This window comes from Cherax quadricarinatus, chromosome 15, assembly GCF_038502225.1.
Source record: "Cherax quadricarinatus isolate ZL_2023a chromosome 15, ASM3850222v1, whole genome shotgun sequence".
NCBI classification, from domain to species: domain Eukaryota; kingdom Metazoa; phylum Arthropoda; class Malacostraca; order Decapoda; family Parastacidae; genus Cherax; species Cherax quadricarinatus.
This window is the reverse complement of record NC_091306.1, coordinates 11704139-11723593: the sequence shown is the minus strand read 5'-3', so window position 1 is coordinate 11723593 and position 19455 is coordinate 11704139. Positions and strand designations below refer to the sequence as shown.

Here is a 19455-nt window from a genome sequence, read left to right as displayed (position 1 = left end):
AAAAAAAACTCCAATACTTTTTGGATTAAAACGCCGACTTTGTGGTGTATTTTTGTATAGTATTTATGGTTGTATTCTCATTTTCTTGGTCTCATCTGATAGATTGGAAAACATATTATAGAAATAGATGTGATTTTGATTGGTTTTACTATGAAAAGAACCTTGAAATGGAACTCAAAGTAGGGGAAATGTATGATTTTTACCAATGTTCAAAAGTAAACAAATGATATCGTTGTCCAATAAATGTCCAATTAGCATTCTAATATGCAGTCATGAATGGGTTGATATTATTTATACAATTATTACAATACTGCAGTACTCTGCATAACAGTAAATCTTCTATTTTTTGTTTGAATAAAAATTTAAAATAGAAAGCAAGGGTTTTATCAGAGGGGCTTGGAGATGTGACTGATGAACAAAGAAAATGTTATTTTAGAGCCAGGAATGTCTGCATTGTTCATTGTGGACCCTATTTTGAAATTGGCATATTTTTTAATTTGCGTGAAATTGGCCAAATTGCAAATTTCTGACCACGTTATTGGGTAGTTGAAATCAGTAAATGGGCAGTTTCTTGTACTCAATTGAAAGAAAAAATGGAATTCTAAAGAAATAGCTATGAGTTTGGTCGACTGGAACAATGGAATTAGCCAAAAATAGGGCTCAAAGTGGGTGAAATTGCCGATTAGTAAATATAGCTGGTCGCTAACTTCACGAGAGCGCAATTCCCTAAGTTTTCCATCAAATTTCATTCTTTTGGTGTCATTACCATCGGGAAAAGATTCTCTATTATTTTGTAAGAAATTTTTTTTTTTTCAAAAAATTTTTGACACCTGGAGACACCTCTGGATTTGAGGTTGCGGCAGTCAAAGGGTTAACCCTTTGAGGGTTTTCGTCGTACTAGTACGTCTTACGCGTAGGGGTTTTTGACGTACTAGTACTCATAAATTCTAGCGGCCTCAAATCTAGTGGGAGAAAGCTGGTAGGCCTTCATATGAAAGAATGGGTCTATGTGGTCAGTGTGCACAGTCTAAAAAAAATCCTGCAGCACACAGTGCAAAATGAGAAAAAAAAACTTTGACCATTTTTTTTTAATAAATCAGCGACTTTGCAGTGTATTTTCGTATGGTATTTATTGTTGTATTCTAGTTTTCTTGGTCTCATTTTATAGAATGGAAGACATATTACTGAAATTGAGATGATTTTGACTGGTTTTACAATGAAAGGTGCCTTGAAATTGAGCTCAAAGTAGCAGAAATGTTCGATTTTTACCAAACTTCAAAAGTAAACAAATCGTGCCAAGCGTGCAATACACGTCAACTGGTGAGTCTAATATTCTTTCACAAGTGCACCAATAATATTTATACCATTTTTTACACTAATGCAATAGTCTGCATAACAGTAAATCTTATATTTTTTGTGAGAATAAAAATTCAAAGTGGAAAGCAAAAGAATATATGAGGGGCCTTGAGACGTGACTAATCACTAGAGGAAATGTCATTTTAGTGCCAGGAATGTCTTTCTTGTTTATACTGGACCCTATTCGGAAATTGGCATCTTTTGAAATTTGTGTGAAATTGGCAAAATTGCTAAATTCTGACCACTGTACTGGATAGTTGAATTTATAAATGGGTGGTTTCTTGCACCCATTCGATAGAAAAAATGGAGTTCTAGCGAAATATTCATGTTTTTTGTCGACTAGTACAGTGAAATTGGCCGAAAATGGGGCTCAAAGTGGGCAAAATCGCCGATGCGTAAACATCGCCGAGACCGCTAACTTTGCGAGAGCATAATTCCGTAAGTTTTCTATCAAATTTCAAACTTTTGGTGTCGTTATGATCGGGAAAAGATTCTCTATCTTTTCATAAGAGAAAATAATTTTTTTTTTTTTTAAATTTGGCTGACCCTGAGAACGAGTTTCGGAGAGGGCCTGTCGACCCTCAAAGGGTTAAAACAATATCAAGATGGTTGACACAAACTCACTACCATTATAGTATGCTCCTCACTTAGCAACGAATTGGTTTACCAACGTGGTCTTAGGAACGGAACTCCATCATTAACCCTTTGAGGGTCGACAGGCCCTCTCCGAAACTCGTTCTCAGGGTCGGCCAAATTTCAAAAAAAAAAAAAAAATTATTTTTTCTTATGAAAAAATAGAGTATTTTTTTCTAAACATTATAGGCTAAACAAAAAAATTTTAGCGTCAATACTTACCAAGATATGGAGGTGTGAAATTTGCCAAAATTGAACAACATATGGTAACATCGCCGACTGCCGTCACCCGGTATTTTTCTATTTACTTTTTTATGTACTATTTTCAATTTTTTTTTCAATTTTTCTTTTTCTGAGTAACTTTTATGGCCTCTGAGGCCAACATGATCAGTATTTTGTAAGTTATTTCTTTTTCAATACTACACAATAAGGGCGTAAACACTGTTGTCATTATTTTGTTTACAGAAAATATTTACACAAACAAACAATATGAAATGTTGTTTATTACTATTTTTCTATATTTTATATACACATATACAGTCACAGGACATGTTTCTAGAAGTTCTGCAGCCTGTGGAACTCTTTGAAACATGGTGTCATGCACAGTGGAGTTTTGCACTCCTCACACATAAAACGAGTGTCTCTGCGTTGTCGTGGGCGTTTTTTTGTATGTGAACAGACGTAACACCTCTTCTGAGCCTTTTTCTTCAAAGCAGTAGCAGGCAGTTTTACCAGGAAGTGATCACCATGCTTCAGACGAGCAGGTAGTTGTTGATAATTTGGTGGGCGGTCAATTGCAGGTGCATTTCCTTGGTACTTGAATACTATTTGTCTGATGACAAACAGAATTCGCCGTACTGTGGTTTGTTTCTGGTGCTCATCTTATACATATTATAAGCATTGAGCATGGAAATGTCCAGAAGATGGAAAAACAGTTTGATGTACCACTTATAACTCTTGCGAACACAATCAGCAAACCCAATCTGCATGTCACATTTGTCCACTGAACGCATGTTGAAGGTGTAATCAATCACAGCTGCAGGTTTTAGAATGGGTTCATTTCTCTCTCTATGCTGCCTGCCACTGTCTGCCATTTCATTAGGGTGAATTGATGACAACAGTGTGACATCTCGTTTGTCATGCCACCGAAATGCCATGATGTCATTGGCAGCAAACGCCTGCACCTCACCTCTGCGAGTGCCAGCATCAAACCTGGGCATATGTTTTCGATTTGCACGCACTGTGCCACACACATCTGTCATGTTCACTCGCAAAAAATCACTGAGTGAGGGGCTTGTGTACCAGTTATCTGTATATAATATATGCCCCTTACCAAGGTATGGTTCTATCATTGTTCGAACCACATCACCTGAGATGCCCAATAACTTCCTGGTATTTTGCAATGTATAACTTCCAGTGTACACAATAATATCCAATACCAGACCACTGTAACAATCACAAAGCACAAACAACTTTATACCAAAGCGTTTCCTCTTGCTTGGTATGTACTGCTTGAAAAAGAGAGTTCCTTTGAACAGAATCAAAGACTCGTCAATTACAAGCTTCCTGAAGGGATAAAAATGAGTACTGAATTTCTGTTTCAGATACACAAACACATTCCTAATCTTATATAACCTGTCAGTTCTGTCAGGCCTGGTTTTATCTGAGAAGTGAAGCATACGTAACATTAGCACAAATCGATTCACTGGCATTATATCACTGAAACCTGGTGTTGCAATCAGGGGGTCTGTTGACCAGTATGATTTCACTTTGTGCTTATACACATGTGGCATAAGCATTATTGTGGCAAAGAAAAGATACATCTCAGCCACAGTTGCCTCCTTCCATTGGTGTAGACGTGATTTTGGTGAAAGTATTGTGTTTGCCATGGTGTACTCGTAGTATGTGTTGCTTTCCATGACAATACTTTTCATCAGTGGTTCGTCAAAGAATAACTCGAAACATTCCAGTTCAGTGGCATTGTTCCCAAGTGCACAAGATGGCCGTATTCCACTTTGGCTGCCATCAAACTGGTGGGGATTTGGAACAAAATTGACAGCTTCCTGCCAATCCCAGGTGCGGTCTGCTGGTGGGTACTGGACAATGACAGGTGGTTGTGGTTGTGGAGGTTGTGGTTGTGGAGGCTGGTGTGGTGGGGGAGTGGGGGATGGTGGCCTTTGTTCTAGATCAGCTGAGGCAGCGGCGTGGCTGGCAGCGTGGGTGGCAGCATGGCCCACTGCTGGTGCCTCACCGCCAGCACCACTACCACCACGCACATTTTCCATCCCAATTGCAACAGTATCTTCGTCATTTTCACTGTCTGTTCCTGTTGTACAGCCACGGGATGTACTCCGAGATACACTCCTTCCCCTTGGTATAACATATGGCACACTTCCAGAGCGCATATATCGTCGTATATACTGACGCTTCACTGGGGAATATTGCACTTCACTATCACTACTGGAACTAGTTTGAAGAGCTTGTAGTTCATATTCACTATCACTATCATCACCCATGCTCTCATCTGAGTCTGGGATTTGGGAAAATAGAAGTTTCCTCTTGGGTTCTGGAACAACTGAACGTGAACACGAGGGCCCAGCACCAGAGGTGGAAGGCTGAGGGTCGTCTGGGTTTTCTTCACTATTACCGATATTATGGTCATTAGTTTCGGTCAAAACCTCACTAAAACCACGAAACTCATCTTCACTGGCACTTCCATCACTATTAGAACTGTCACTGGGGAACAAAAGTGTCCCAATTCGCCGAGGAGTGAGGAGCTTCTTACCGCGAGGCATGGTGGACATTGTTTACTAAGAGGGCATTCCCACAATGCACCACTGGGTCCCAGATTTTTTTTCTACCGCGCACACTGACCACGCAGACCCATTCTCTCACACCTAGGCCTATCAGCCTTTTCGCGCGAGATTTGAGGCCGCTAGAATTTATGCGTACTAGTACGTCAAAAACCCCTACGCGTAAGACGTACTAGTATGACGAAAACCCTCAAAGGGTTAAGTGAGGAAAGGCTGTACTACAGAGACCCGAGAGTATTCTTGTAAATGTCAAATACAGTGGACCCTCAGCTAACAATATTAATCTGTTCCTGAAAGCTCATCGTTAGCTGAATTAATTTTCCCCATAAGAAATAATGGAAATCAAATTAATCTGTGCAAGACACCCCAAAGCATGAAAATTTTTTTTTTACCACATGAAATATTAATTTTAATACACACAAACTGACACTTACCTTTATTGAAGATCTGGTGATGATTGATGGGATGGGAGGAGGGGAGAGTGTGGAAGTTGTTATTGTTTAGAAGGGGAATCCCCTTCCATTAGGACTTGAGATATCAAGTCCTTTTCCGGGGATACATCCCTTCTTTTAATGCCACTAGGACCAGCTTGAGAGTCACTAGACCTCTGTCACACAACAAATCTGCCTATAGAGGTCTGTACCTCCCGTTCCTTTAAGATTTGCCTAAAATGGGCCACAACACTGTCATTGTAATAGTCACCAGCATGGCTTGCAATAGCTGTGTCAGGATGATTTTCATCCATAAAGATTTGCAATTCAACCCACTTTGCACACATTTCCTTAATCTTTGAAGTAGGCACAATGGATTCCACAACTGGCATAGGCATCTCAGGGTTAGCCCCAAACCCTTCAACATCTTTCTTAATTTCCATACTAATTCTCACCCTTTTTATCACAGGGTTGGCACTAGAAGCTTTCTTGGGGCCCATGGTGACTTATTTTGCAGGCACAATCACTAAAAACGCTGTGATAATATGAAATGTTCCGATTGTATGCGTGGATGCGACCTCACTGGCTGGCTTGTAAACACTGGCACCCACAGGACAACTAAGGCGCGCTCAGGCCACAAGTGGACACGTCTCAAACGAATCGCGATGGGTGCGTTTTTTAGCGTTAGCTGAGGCAAATTTTTTGCGTTAAAATGTATCGTTAGCTGGATTTAACATTAGCTGATGCCATCGTTAGCTGAGGGTCCACTGTAATTTTAAACCAAATAAGCAGTGTACTGAGGAAGTAAAAAAATGCAAGCATGGTATTAAGTTTTTGTATTTACACTTTCATTCATCCTCATACATTTAGATTAGATTAAATACTGTACTTTATTTCAGCATGATACAATGTTTGTACATAAATGAGTGACATTCAGATGTGCATGCAGAGCGCTGTAGGCCAACAAGGAATTACAAGGGAGAAAGAGAACTGAATAGCATATCAATACATGCTATATAACATTTATTGGGAATATTTGTTTTAAGGATTACAGGTTGATGAACTATAAGGTATGCAGTACAGGGTGACAAAAACAGTCCCCTAGAGAACTTAATTTTCCCAGCCTTGCAAAACAAATCTTGAGAGATGATATTACCAGTCTTCAAAATTATAAAAGGCATGACTATCTTGATTAACCCTTTGAAGGTCGACAGGCCCTCTCCGAAACTCGTTCTCAGGGTCGGCCAAATTTAAAAAAAAAAAAATTATTTTATCTTATGAAAAGATAGAGAATCTTTTCCCGATCATAAAGACACCAAAAGCTTGAAATTTGATAGAAAACTTACGGAATTATGCTCTCGCAAAGTTAGCGGTCTCGGCGATGTTTACGCATCGGCGATTTTGCCCACTTTGAGCCCCATTTTCGGCCAATTTCAATGTACTAGTCGACAAAAACCATGAATATTTCACTAGAACTCCATTTTTTCTATCGAATGGGTGCAAGAAACCACCCATTTATGAAATTCAACTATCCAGTACAGTGGTCAGAATTTAGCAATTTTGCCAATTTCACACAAATTTCAAAAGATGCCAATTTCCGAATAGGGTCCAGAATAAACAAGAAAGACATTCCTGGCACTAAAATGACATTTCCTATAGTCATTAGTCACGTCTCAAGGCCCCTCTTATATTCTTTTGCTTTCCACTTTGAATTTTTATTCTCACAAAAAATATAAGATTTACTGTTATGCAGACTACTGCATTAGTGTAAAAAATGGTATAAATATTATTGGTGCACTTGTGAAAGAATATTAGACTCACCAGTTGACGTGTATTGCATGCTTGGCACGATTTGTTTACTTTTGAAGTTTGGTAAAAATCGAACATTTCTGCTACTTTGAGCTCAATTTCAAGGCACCTTTCATTGTAAAACCAGTCAAAATCATCTCAATTTCTGTAATATGTCTTCCATTCTATAAAATGAGACCAAGAAAACTAGAATACAACAATAAATACCATACGAAAATACACTGCAAAGTCGCTGATTTATTCCAAAAAAATGGTCAGTTTTTTTTTTCTCATTATGCACTGTGTGCTGCAGGATTTTTTTTAGACTGTGCACACTGACCACATAGACCCATTCTTTCATATGAAGGCCTACCAGCTTTCTCCCACTAGATTTGAGGCCGCTAGAATTTATCCGTACTATTTTTATTTTTTTATTATCACACCGGCCGATTCCCACCAAGGCAGGGTGGCCCGAAAAAGAAAAACTTTCACCATCATTCACTCCATCACTGTCTTGCCAGAAGGGTGCTTTACACTACAGTTTTTAAACTGCAACATTAACACCCCTCCTTCAGAGTGCAGGCACTGTACTTCCCATCTCCAGGACTCAAGTCCGGCCTGCCGGTTTCCCTGAATCCCTTCATAAATGTTACTTTGCTCACACTCCAACAGCACGTCAAGTATTAAAAACCATTTGTCTCCATTCACTCCTATCAAACACGCTCACGCATGCCTGCTGGAAGTCCAAGCCCCTCGCACACAAAACCTCCTTTACCCCCTCCCTCCAACCCTTCCTAGGCCGACCCCTACCCCGCCTTCCTTCCACTACAGACTGATACACTCTTGAAGTCATTCTGTTTCGCTCCATTCTCTCTACATGTCCGAACCACCTCAACAACCCTTCCTCAGCCCTCTGGACAACAGTTTTGGTAATCCCGCACCTCCTCCTAACTTCCAAACTACGAATTCTCTGCATTATATTCACACCACACATTGCCCTCAGACATGACATCTCCACTGCCTCCAGCCTTCTCCTCGCTGCAACATTCATCACCCACGCTTCACACCCATATAAGAGCGTTGGTAAAACTATACTCTCATACATTCCCCTCTTTGCCTCCAAGGACAAAGTTCTTTGTTTCCACAGACTCCTAAGTGCACCACTCACTCTTTTTCCCTCATCAATTCTATGATTCACCTCATCTTTCATAGACCCATCCGCTGACACGTCCACTCCCAAATATCTGAATACGTTCACCTCCTCCATACTCTCTCCCTCCAATCTGATATTCAATCTTTCATCACCTAATCTTTTTGTTATCCTCATAACCTTACTCTTTCCTGTATTCACCTTTAATTTTCTTCTTTTGCACACCCTACCAAATTCATCCACCAATCTCTGCAACTTCTCTTCAGAATCTCCCAAGAGCACAGTGTCATCAGCAAAGAGCAGCTGTGACAACTCCCACTTTGTGTGTGATTCTTTATCTTTTAACTCCACGCCTCTTGCCAAAACCCTCGCATTTACTTCTCTTACAACCCCATCTATAAATATATTAAACAACCACGGTGACATCACACATCCTTGTCTAAGGCCTACTTTTACTGGGAAAAAATTTCCCTCTTTCCTACATACTCTAACTTGAGCCTCACTATCCTCGTAAAAACTCTTCACTGCTTTCAGTAACCTACCTCCTACACCATACACTTGCAACATCTGCCACATTGCCCCCCTATCCACCCTGTCATACGCCTTTTCCAAATCCATAAATGCCACAAAGACCTCTTTAGCCTTATCTAAATACTGTTCACTTATATGTTTCACTGTAAACACCTGGTCCACACACCCCCTACCTTTCCTAAAGCCTCCTTGTTCATCTGCTATCCTATTCTCCGTCTTACTCTTAATTCTTTCAATTATAACTCTACCATACACTTTACCAGGTACACTCAACAGACTTATCCCCCTATAATTTTTGCACTCTCTTTTATCCCCTTTGCCTTTATACAAAGGAACTATGCATGCTCTCTGCCAATCCCTAGGTACCTTACCCTCTTCCATACATTTATTAAATAATTGCACCAACCACTCCAACCATCCGTACTAGTACGTCAAAAACCCCTACTCGTAAGACGTACTAGTACGACCAAAACCCTCAAAGGGTTAATAAAAATGCTTCAATATTTCTTAACCAAATATAACACACAATAATGCTGTTGAAATTATAGGCATATGACAGATGAATGAAGCCAAATACAGTGGACCCCCGGTTTGCGATGCCATCGGTATCTGATAAATCCAGTATTCGATGCATTTCAACGCAAAATTTTTTGCCTCGGTTCCTGTTAAAAAAACAGGTATACGCGATTCATCCGAGACGTGTCCACGTGTGGCCTGAACTGCCCCGTGTGTGCCAGTGTGCTCGCATCTAAGGATACATTCGGTACATTCCATATTATCACAGTGTTTTTGGTGCTTGTTTCTGCAAAATACATGTAAGTCACCATGGGCCCCAAGAAAGCTTCTAGTGCCAACCCTTCGAGAAAAAGGGTGCTAATGACTATTGAAATGAAGAGAGATAATTGCAAAGTACAAAAGTGGAGTGCGTGTGTCGGAGTTGGCCAGGTTGCATACAAAACCCCAATCAACCATCTCTACAATAGTGACCAGGAAAATGGCAATCAAGGAAGCTGTTGTTGCAAAAGGTGTAACCGTGATTACGAAACAGCGACCTCACACAGCTACTGCAAGCCGTGTTGGCAACCTGTACAATGACACTGTTGTGAACCACTTTAGGAAAGTCATACAGGAACGAGAGGTACAGGCCTCTATGGACAGATACATTGTGCGACAGAGGTCCAGTGACTCTCAAGCTGGTCCTAGTGGCATTAAAAGAAGAAGGGAAGTAACCCCAGAAAAGGACTTGCTACCTCAAGTCCTAATAGAAGGGGATTCTCCTTCTAAACATTAACAATGTCGACACTCTCCCCTCCTCCCATCCCATCAATCATCACCAGATCTTCATTAAAGGTAAGTGTCATGTATTCTATTGTTAGTAAAATACAGACTACAAACTGGGCATGTCGTCTTCAGTTTGTGTGCATTAAACTTATTATTTCATGTGGTAAAATTTTTTTTCTCGTAGTTTTGGGTGTCTTGCAAGGATTAATTTGATTTCTATTATTTCTTATGGGGAAAATTGATTCACTTTTCGATAATTTTGGTTTACGATGAGCTTTCAGGAATGGATTAATATCGCAAACCGGGGGTCCACTGTATTTGCTTTTTAACCCTTTCAATGTTCAGACCCCTGATCTGAAACTTGTCCACAATGTCAAAAGAAAAAAATACTTATGAAATGGTAGAGAATTTTTTTCTGAAAGTAATAAAACAAAAAGTAAGAAATATGACAAAATTACACTTCTGCGAATTTTGCTGGGTCAGCAATATCTATGCATCAGCGATTTTGTCCAATTACAATTAAGCTAGTTACACTGTTCTGGTTGACAATAATCTTAGTTATTTCGCTAGAATGTCTTCCAATTTATCGACTAAGTATGAGGAAATTACCCAGTCAACTATTTCAACTACCCAATAACATGATCAGAAATTGGCAATTTGGCCAATTTCACACAAATTTCAAAATACAGCCCAAAAATAAACAATGAAGGCATTCCTGGCACTAAAATAACATTTCCTCTGTTCATCAGTTACATTCTCAGGCTTTACAATGAATTCCATTTGATTTTTTATTCACAAAAAAATAATTTTACTCTGATGCAATATTGTAATAATTGTATAAACAATATTGGCTTATTTGTTGGTGCATATTAGACCCACCAGTTGGACGTGCATTTAACAAATGACGCGATTTGTTCACTCTTGAACATCGGAAAAATCAAACATTTCTGCTACTTTGAGCTCAATTTCAAGCAATTTGCAATCCTGAAACCAATCAAAGTCATCTTTATTTCTTTAATATATCTTCCATTCTATCAAATGAGACGAAGAAACCGAGAATACAATTATAAAAAATACAAAAATACACCGCAAAGTCGCTGTTTTAAACCAAAAACACGGTCGCAGTTATTTTTTTCTCATTATGAACTGCATGTTGCAGGATCTTTTTATATGTTGCACACTTATCACCCATTTTCTCATATCTAGGCCCAAATTTACTGCTCATGGCTAATCTGAGAGAGTTGAGCTCATGGCACAGTACTACAACATTGACAGTGACCTCAAAACCATAGTATTATGGCACAGTCAACGAAAGGGTTAAAAATGGTAAATATATAGAATAAAATACCAAAAAAATACCAAATATGGGTACAATACCAATCTGTCAGCACTCTTTGTTCCTAGGCTTTACTGGTAAAGCAACTCTGCTGGACCAACACAGATCGCAAAAATACAGTAGGACCCCCGTATGAGTGGGGAATACATCCCAAGGACCTGCTGTGGATACTGACACCGCAGAGAGTAGCAAACCCTACATGTAAGTCCTATATGTGCCTATTATCAAGTTTAATTGATAAATTGTGTACAATAAGTGGAGAATTACCACCTTTTCACTGATGGGAAGCACATCACGGCTTCTCTTAGGCTTTGAAAAACTGCTAGCTTCTTATTTTTGCACTTTGGGACCATTATTATGCAAGATTAAGAGGCATTTTTGGGCCACAATAAACCTAGGATAACTAAAACAGCAGATACCGAATCAGTGGATACGGGGGTTCTAGTCATTTTCTGCTGAAAGCTTTAATTAACCCTTTCAGGATTTCCGACGTACTAGTACGTCTTATGCACCAAGGTTATCGACGTACTAGTACGCGTAAATTTTAGTGCCTTCAAATCTAGCTAGAGAAAGCTGGTAGGCCTACATATGAAAGAATGGGTCTATGTGGTCAGTGTGCGTAGTATAAAAAAAATCCTGCAGCACACAGTGCATAATGAGAAAAAAAAGCTTTGACCATGTTTTCGGTTTAAAACAGCGCCTTCGCACTGTATTTTCGTATGGTATTTATGGTTGTATTCTAGTTTTCCTGGTCTCATTTTATAGAATGGAAGATATATTACAGAAATTGAGATGATTTTGATTGATTTCACAATGAAAAGTACCTTGGAATTGAGCTCAAAGTAGCAAAAATGTTCAATTTTTGCCAAAGTTCAAAAGTAAACAAATCATGCCACACATCCAATACACATCAACTTGTGAGTCTAATATTCTTTCACAGTGAGCTGATATTATTTATACCATTTCTACACTAATGCAGTAGTCTGCATAACACTAAATCTATTTTTTGTGAGAATAAAAATTCAAAGTGGAATGCAAAAGAAATGTAAAAAAGGTCTAGGGACATGACTAATGAACAGAGGAAATGTTATTTTAGTGTCAGGAATGTCTGTCTTGTTTATTCTGGACCCTATTTGGAAATTGGCATCTTTTGAAATTTGTGTGAAATTGGCAAAATTGCTAATTTCTGACCACTTTATTGGATAGTTGAAATCGGTAAATGAGTGGTTTCTTGTGCTCATTCGATAGAAAAAATCGAGTTCTAGCGAAATAGTTATGATTTTTGTCGACTAGTACACTGGAATTGGCCAAAAATAGGGCTCAAAGTGGGCGAAATCGTCGATGCGTCAACATCGTCGAGACCGCTAACTTCGTGAGAGCATAATTCTTTAAGTTTTCCATCAAATTTCATACTTTTGGTGTCATTATGATCAGGAAAAGATTCTCTATCATTTCATAAGAAAAAATAATTTTGTTTTTCCGAAAAATTTTCGACAATGAGAACAGGTTTAGGAGAGGGCCTCTCGACCCTTAAAGGGTTAAACACTAGAATAAATGAATAAATGAAATAAATTTATTTATTGCTGTGCTTGCAAAGAAAGTTGCAGACCCTGAGCTGCTTTGGGGATTAGCGTGGACGGTTACAAAGCATGGCTTGCTTCTGCAGTGTTTTAAAAACTGAGGTTGGAGAGTTGAAGGAGGAGGTCTTGCTTCTCCAGGAGGAGATTAGGAGGCTGAAGGTCCACCTCAATGGGCCTGGGAGAGAGTGTGAGGTGGTTGGAGATGTGGGGAATGAGGCTTCTAGCAGTGAGGTGCAGTCTGTCTCTCACTGTGAGGAGGCTGTAGGTGGGGAGGTAGCAACGGCTACCAGCAGTGAGGTGCAGCCCAGCACCTGCTACAAGTGGCGAGTTGTTCACAGTAATGGGAGGCGCATCAGAGTAAGGAAAGTTAAGAGTGAAGATCTGAAGGTAGGAAATCGCTTCTCTGTTCTCCAGGATGAATGTACTTCAGTGGCCAGTGAAGGTAAGGGTACTACTGCCCCTGCTAATGAAGGTAAGCGCATTCTTGTGGTTGGTGACTCTCAGGTAAGATATGTTGACCGTGCTTTTTGTAATAGGAATAAGAAGATGAGAGAGTGTGCTTCCCTGGAGCTGGTGTTGGGGACATTGTCAACAGGCTGGATAATATCATGTCAGGTAATGGGAACAAGCCCATTATCTGTCTCAGTGCTGGTGGAAATGATATTGGGAAGGGTAGGAGAGAAGAGCTGCTAGATAAGTACAGGTCAGCTATAGATTTCATTAAGTCTAAGGGAGGGATCCCAATCATATGTAGCATCTTGCCTAGAAGGGGAGTAGGAAATGAATGGTTGTCTAGGGCAATTGGTGTAAATTGCTGGCTAGACAGATACTGCAAGGAACTTGCAATCCCATTCATTGACAACTGGAACAACTTTTATGGCAAACATGATATGTATGCAAGGGATGGGGTACATCTCTCTGGGGCAGGGGTGGTAGCACTTGCAGACTCGATTGAGAAGGCCATTGGTGAAATGCCTATGATTTTAAACTGATGGAAGATAGAGGTATGGGTGTGTGTGGGAAACAAGCAGGTTGCAACACTAGGGTTGGAAACAGTAAATGTATAAAAGGCATTCAGCATGAAGTTATAAATAAAGACAATAGAACAGCTCAGCAAACAAAGGGGGACAGCAGAGGGCAGCAAGGGACTAGCTCCCTTAAGGTTTACTATACTAATAGCAGGAGTGTTAGAAATAAGATAGATGAGCTAAGATTAATTGCAAGTGCAGGAAACATAGATATTATTGCTATAACAGAGACCTGGCTCAATCTGAAAGATAGAGAGATGCCCTCTGAATGTCACATACAAGGCTATAAATTATTCCACACTGACAGGGTCAACAGGAAAGGTGGTGGAGTAGCGATGTATGTCAGAGACAATTTAAATTGTTGTGTTAGACAAGATATTAAATTAGAAGCATCAGCCACTGAATCTGTTTGGTTACAGCTTCTCGAGGGCCGAGAAAAACTAATTTTGGGTGTGATTTACAGGGCCCCAAATCTTGATAGGGAGTGCAGTAAACTTCTATGGGACGAAATTCGTAAGGCATCTACATACGAAAATGTTGTGCTAATGGGAGATTTCAACTATAGACAGATTGACTGGAGCAATTTGACAGGAAATTTAGAGTCGGGTGACTTTCTTGATACGATCCAGGATTGTTTTTTAAAACAGTTTGTGACAGAGCCAACTAGGGGAAATAACCTCCTTGACTTGGTTCTTGCCAGTAGGGAAACACTAATTAATAATCTTGAGGTTAATGATGAGCTTGGGGAGAGTGATCACAAATCACTCAGTTTTAACATATCATGGAATTCCCCTAATAATGGCAATCAAGTCTCCGTCCCTGACTTTCGCTTGGCTGATTTCATAGGACTGAAAAATTACTTAGGTGGGCTGAACTGGAATGACCTGACTAAGGGTCAGGTAGGTGGTGATGGTTGCCGATATGATGCTTTCCATGGCATAGTTCTAGCTGCTCAGTCAAATTATGTTCCAAATAGGGAAATCAGATCAAACAAAAATGATCCTAAATGGATGAACAATAGATTAAAATATCTGATTGGTCAAAAGAGAGGCATACATAGGCAAATCAAAAGAGGAGAGGGGCAATTAAGAAATCGATATATTCAGTTAAAGAGAGAAATAAAAAAGGGAATTAGAAAAGCAAAAAGAGATTATGAGGTTAAAGTTGCAAGAGAATCGAAGACTAACCCAAAAGGATTCTTTCAGGTATACAGAAGTAAGATCAGGGACAAGATAGGCCCACTCAAAAGTTCCTCGGGTCAGCTCACTGACAGTGATAAGGAAATGTGTAGAATTTTTAACACATACTTCCTCTCAGTTTTTACACAGGAGGATACCAGCGATATTCCAGTAATGATAAATTATGTAGAACAGGACGATAATAAACTGTGCACTATTAGGGTCACAAGTGACATGGTCCTTAGGCAAATAGATAAATTAAAACCTAACAAATCCCCAGGCCCTGATGAACTGTATGCAAGGGTTCTAAAGGAATGTAAAGAGGAGCTTAGCACACCTTTGGCTAATCTTTTCAACATATCACTACAAACTGGCATGGTGCCAGATAAGTGGAAAATGGCAAATGTGATACCTATTTTCAAAACAGGTGACAGGTCCTTAGCTTCGAACTATAGACCAATAAGCCTAACCTCCATAGTGGGAAAATTTATGGAACCAATAATTGCCGAGGCAGTTCGTAGCCACCTTGAAAAGCATAAATTAATCAACGAATCTCAGCATGGTTTTACAAAGGGGCGTTCCTGCCTTACGAATTTATTAACTTTTTTCACTAAGGTATTTGAGGAGGTAGATCATGGTAATGAATATGATATTGTGTATATAGACTTCAGTAAGGCTTTTGACAGGGTCCCACATCAGAGACTATTGAGGAAAATTAAAGCACATGGAATAGGAGGAGAAATTTTTTCCTGGATAGAGGCATGGTTGACAAATAGGCAGCAGAGAGTTTGCATAAATGGGGAGAAATCAGAGTGGGGAAGCGTCACGAGCGGTGTTCCACAGGGGTCAGTGTTGGGCCCCCTGCTGTTCACAATCTACATAAACGACATAGATGAGGGCATAAAGAGCGACATCGGCAAGTTTGCCGATGACACCAAAATAGGCCGTCAAATTCATTCTGACGAGGACATTCGAGCACTCCAGGAAGATTTGAATAGACTGATGCAGTGGTCGGAGAAGTGGCAGATGCAGTTTAATATAGACAAATGCAAAGTTCTAAATGTTGGACAGGACAATAACCATGCCACATATAAACTAAATAATCTTCTTCTTTCAACACACCGGCCGTATCCCACCGAGGCGGGGTGGCCCAAAAGGAAAAACGAAAGTTTCTCCTTTTACATTTAGTAATATATACAGGAGAAGAGGTTACTAGCCCCTTGCTCCCGGCATTTTAGTCGCCTCTTACAACACGCATGGCTTACGGAGGAAGAATTCTGTTCCACTTCCCCATGGAGATAAGAGGAAATAAACAAGAATAAGAACTAGAAAGAAAATAGAAGAAAACCCAGAGGGGTGTGTATATATGTGCTTGTACATGTATGTGTAGTGGGACCTAAGTGTAAGTAGAAGTAGCAAGACGTACCTGAAAACTTGCATGTTCATGAGACAGAAAAAAGGACACCAGCAATCCTACCATCATGTAAAACAATTACAGGCTTTCGTTTTACACTCACTTGGCAGGACGGTAGTACCTCCCTGGGCGGTTGCTGTCTACCAACCTACTACCTAGGAAACTAAATAATGTAGATCTTAATATTACGGATTGCGAAAAAGATTTAGGAGTTCTGGTTAGCAGTAATCTGAAACCAAGACAACAGTGCATAAGTGTTCGCAATAAAGCTAATAGAATCCTTGGCTTCATATCAAGAAGCATAAATAATAGGAGTCCTCAGGTTGTTCTTCAACTCTATACATCCTTGGTTAGGCCTCATTTAGATTATGCTGCACAGTTTTGGTCACCGTATTACAGAATGGATATAAATTCTCTGGAAAATGTACAAAGGAGGATGACAAAGATGATCCCATGTATCAGAAACCTTCCCTATGAGGATAGACTAAGGGCCCTGAAACTGCACTCTCTAGAAAGACGTAGAATTAGGGGGGACATGATTGAGGTGTATAAGTGGAAGACAGGAATAAATAAAGGGGATGTAAATAGTGTGCTGAAAATATCTAGCCTAGACAGGACTCGCAGCAATGGTTTTAAGTTGGAAAAATTCAGATTCAGGAAGGATATAGGAAAGTACTGGTTTGGTAATAGAGTTGTGGATGAGTGGAACAAACTCCCAAGTACCGTTATAGAGGCCAGAACGTTGTGTAGCTTTAAAAATAGGTTGGATAAATACATGTGTAGATGTGGGTGGGTGTGAGTTAGACCTGATAGCTTGTGCTAACAGGTCGGTTGCCGTGTTCCTCCCTTAAGTCAATGTGACCTGACCTGACTAGGTTGGGTGCATTGGCTTAAGCCGGTAGGAGACTTGGACCTGCCTCGCATGGGCCAGTAGGCCTTCTGCAGTGTTCCTTCGTTCTTATGTTCTTATGTTCTAGAACTAACATTACCAAAGCAGTAAATTTTAGAATTTTACTAGAACTGTAGAATTAATCACAAAGATCATTAGCAAAATGTTACGAATTGCATAAAATCAAGGGATCACTATCAACTGCAGTGTAAACAATGTAAGTGAGCACATACTTCATGCAATGCCATTTGTGGTAAAAAAGTAATCTCATAATTTTGTGTGGACTAATAGAGGTGCTGACAGTCCGTTGCTGGTAAATGAGCGTTGTACCTGTACTACTGTATATTCATTTAAAAATAAACAGGGGAAGGGGGAGGGGATTCGAGGTTAGATGCAAGCCTATGAGACTTTTGTATGAAGCAACATCATTACTATTTTTGGGGGGAACAGAGGTAATTTTGGGAGGTTGAAGCCCCTCTCCCCAAGCCCCCCTTGGTACCATCTTTAATGTTATCAACAAACAAATTGTCAGCTGTAGTTTGTTTTCTTTTGTATACCTTATTAGAATAAAAATTAATTTTGATGTTTGTGTACTGCATCCAAAACTCACCAGAACTCAGTAAATCCAGTCTAGCAAGGATGGGACAATAAATATTACTAAATACAGTATCTATAATGCTGCTCAGCTAATGACAGAAGACCAAAATGAATTTACTCTCTCTTACCTCAGCTTTTTTCTTTTTTGTTGGCATGTTGGCCAACATGCTTTTGATATTGCCAGTTGCATGCTTGGCAGATGATCCTGACTTGTCACTGGATCCTTTAAACTTTTTGCCACTCTTATTTTTTTTGGACAGGAAGAGCTCATCCCCATCTATGTCCTCATCAAATATCTCTCTTCCATCTTCCACATATCCTGTGCCATCTTTAGGGATGTACCAGTACAGAATTATTAGGAACAGTATAAACAGAACTAATGTAAAAGAAATATTTTTCCTCACAGGAGTTATGAGATACTGACAGAGACCAATAACAATAGTACTTTAGTTAGAATTATTTCCTCTTAAACCAAAAGTTATTTTATTTTATTAACACATCGGCTGATTCCCACCAAGGCAGGGTGGCCTGAAAAAGAAAAACTTTCATCATCATTCATTCCATCACTGTCTTGCCAGATGGGTGCTTTACACTATAGTTATAAAACTGCAACATTAACATCCCTCCTTCAGAGTGTAGACACTGTACTTCCCATCTCCAGGACTCAAGTCTGGCCTGCCAGTTTCCCTGAATCCCTTCATAAATGTTATGTTGCTCACACTCCAACAGCACGTCAAGTATTGAAAACCACTTGTCTCTATTCACTCCTATCAAATACGCTGAAGGATGCCTGCTGGAAGTCCAAGCCCCTCGCACACAAAACCTCCTTTACTACCTCCCTCCAACCCTGCCTAGGCCGACCCCTACCCCGCCTTCCCTCCACTACAGATTTATACACTCGAAGTCATTCTATTTTGTTCAATTCTCTATACATGTCCGAACCACCTCAACAACCCCTCCTCAGCCCTCTGGATAACAGTTTTGGTAATCCTACACCTTCTCCTAATTTCCAAACTACAAATTCTCTGCATTATATTCACACCACACATTGCCCTCAGACATGACATCTCCACTGCCTCCAGCCTTCTCCTCGTTGCAACATTCATCAGCCATGCTTCACACCCATAAGTGTTGGTACAATTATACTCTCAAACATTCCCCTCTTTGCTTCCATGGATAAAGTTTTGTCTCCAAAGACTCCTAAGTGCACCACTTTCCCTTTTCCCCTCATCAATTCTATGATTCACTTCATATTTCATAGACCAATCTGCTGACACATCTACTCCTAAATATCTGAATACATTTACTTCCTCCATACTCTCTCCCTCCAATCTGATATCCAATCTTTCGTCACCTAATCTTTTTGTTATCCTCATAACCTTACTCTTTCCTATATTCACTTTTAATTTTCTTCTTTTACATACTCTACCAAATTCATCCACCAACCTCT

General features: G+C 39.8%; 1 protein-coding gene across 2 annotated transcripts in view; it reads right to left on the bottom strand.

Annotated features, from left to right (window-relative positions):
* The window catches only part of PolA1 (DNA polymerase alpha catalytic subunit), a 162286-nt gene that overhangs the window by 125496 nt on the left and 17335 nt on the right, over nt 1-19455 (bottom strand). For both annotated transcript variants that reach the window (XM_070085157.1, XM_070085158.1), the window contains exon 4: nt 18134-18333. In XM_070085157.1, the coding sequence (XP_069941258.1) occupies nt 18134-18333 (200 nt within the window). The remainder of the gene's footprint in view (nt 1-18133; nt 18334-19455) is intronic.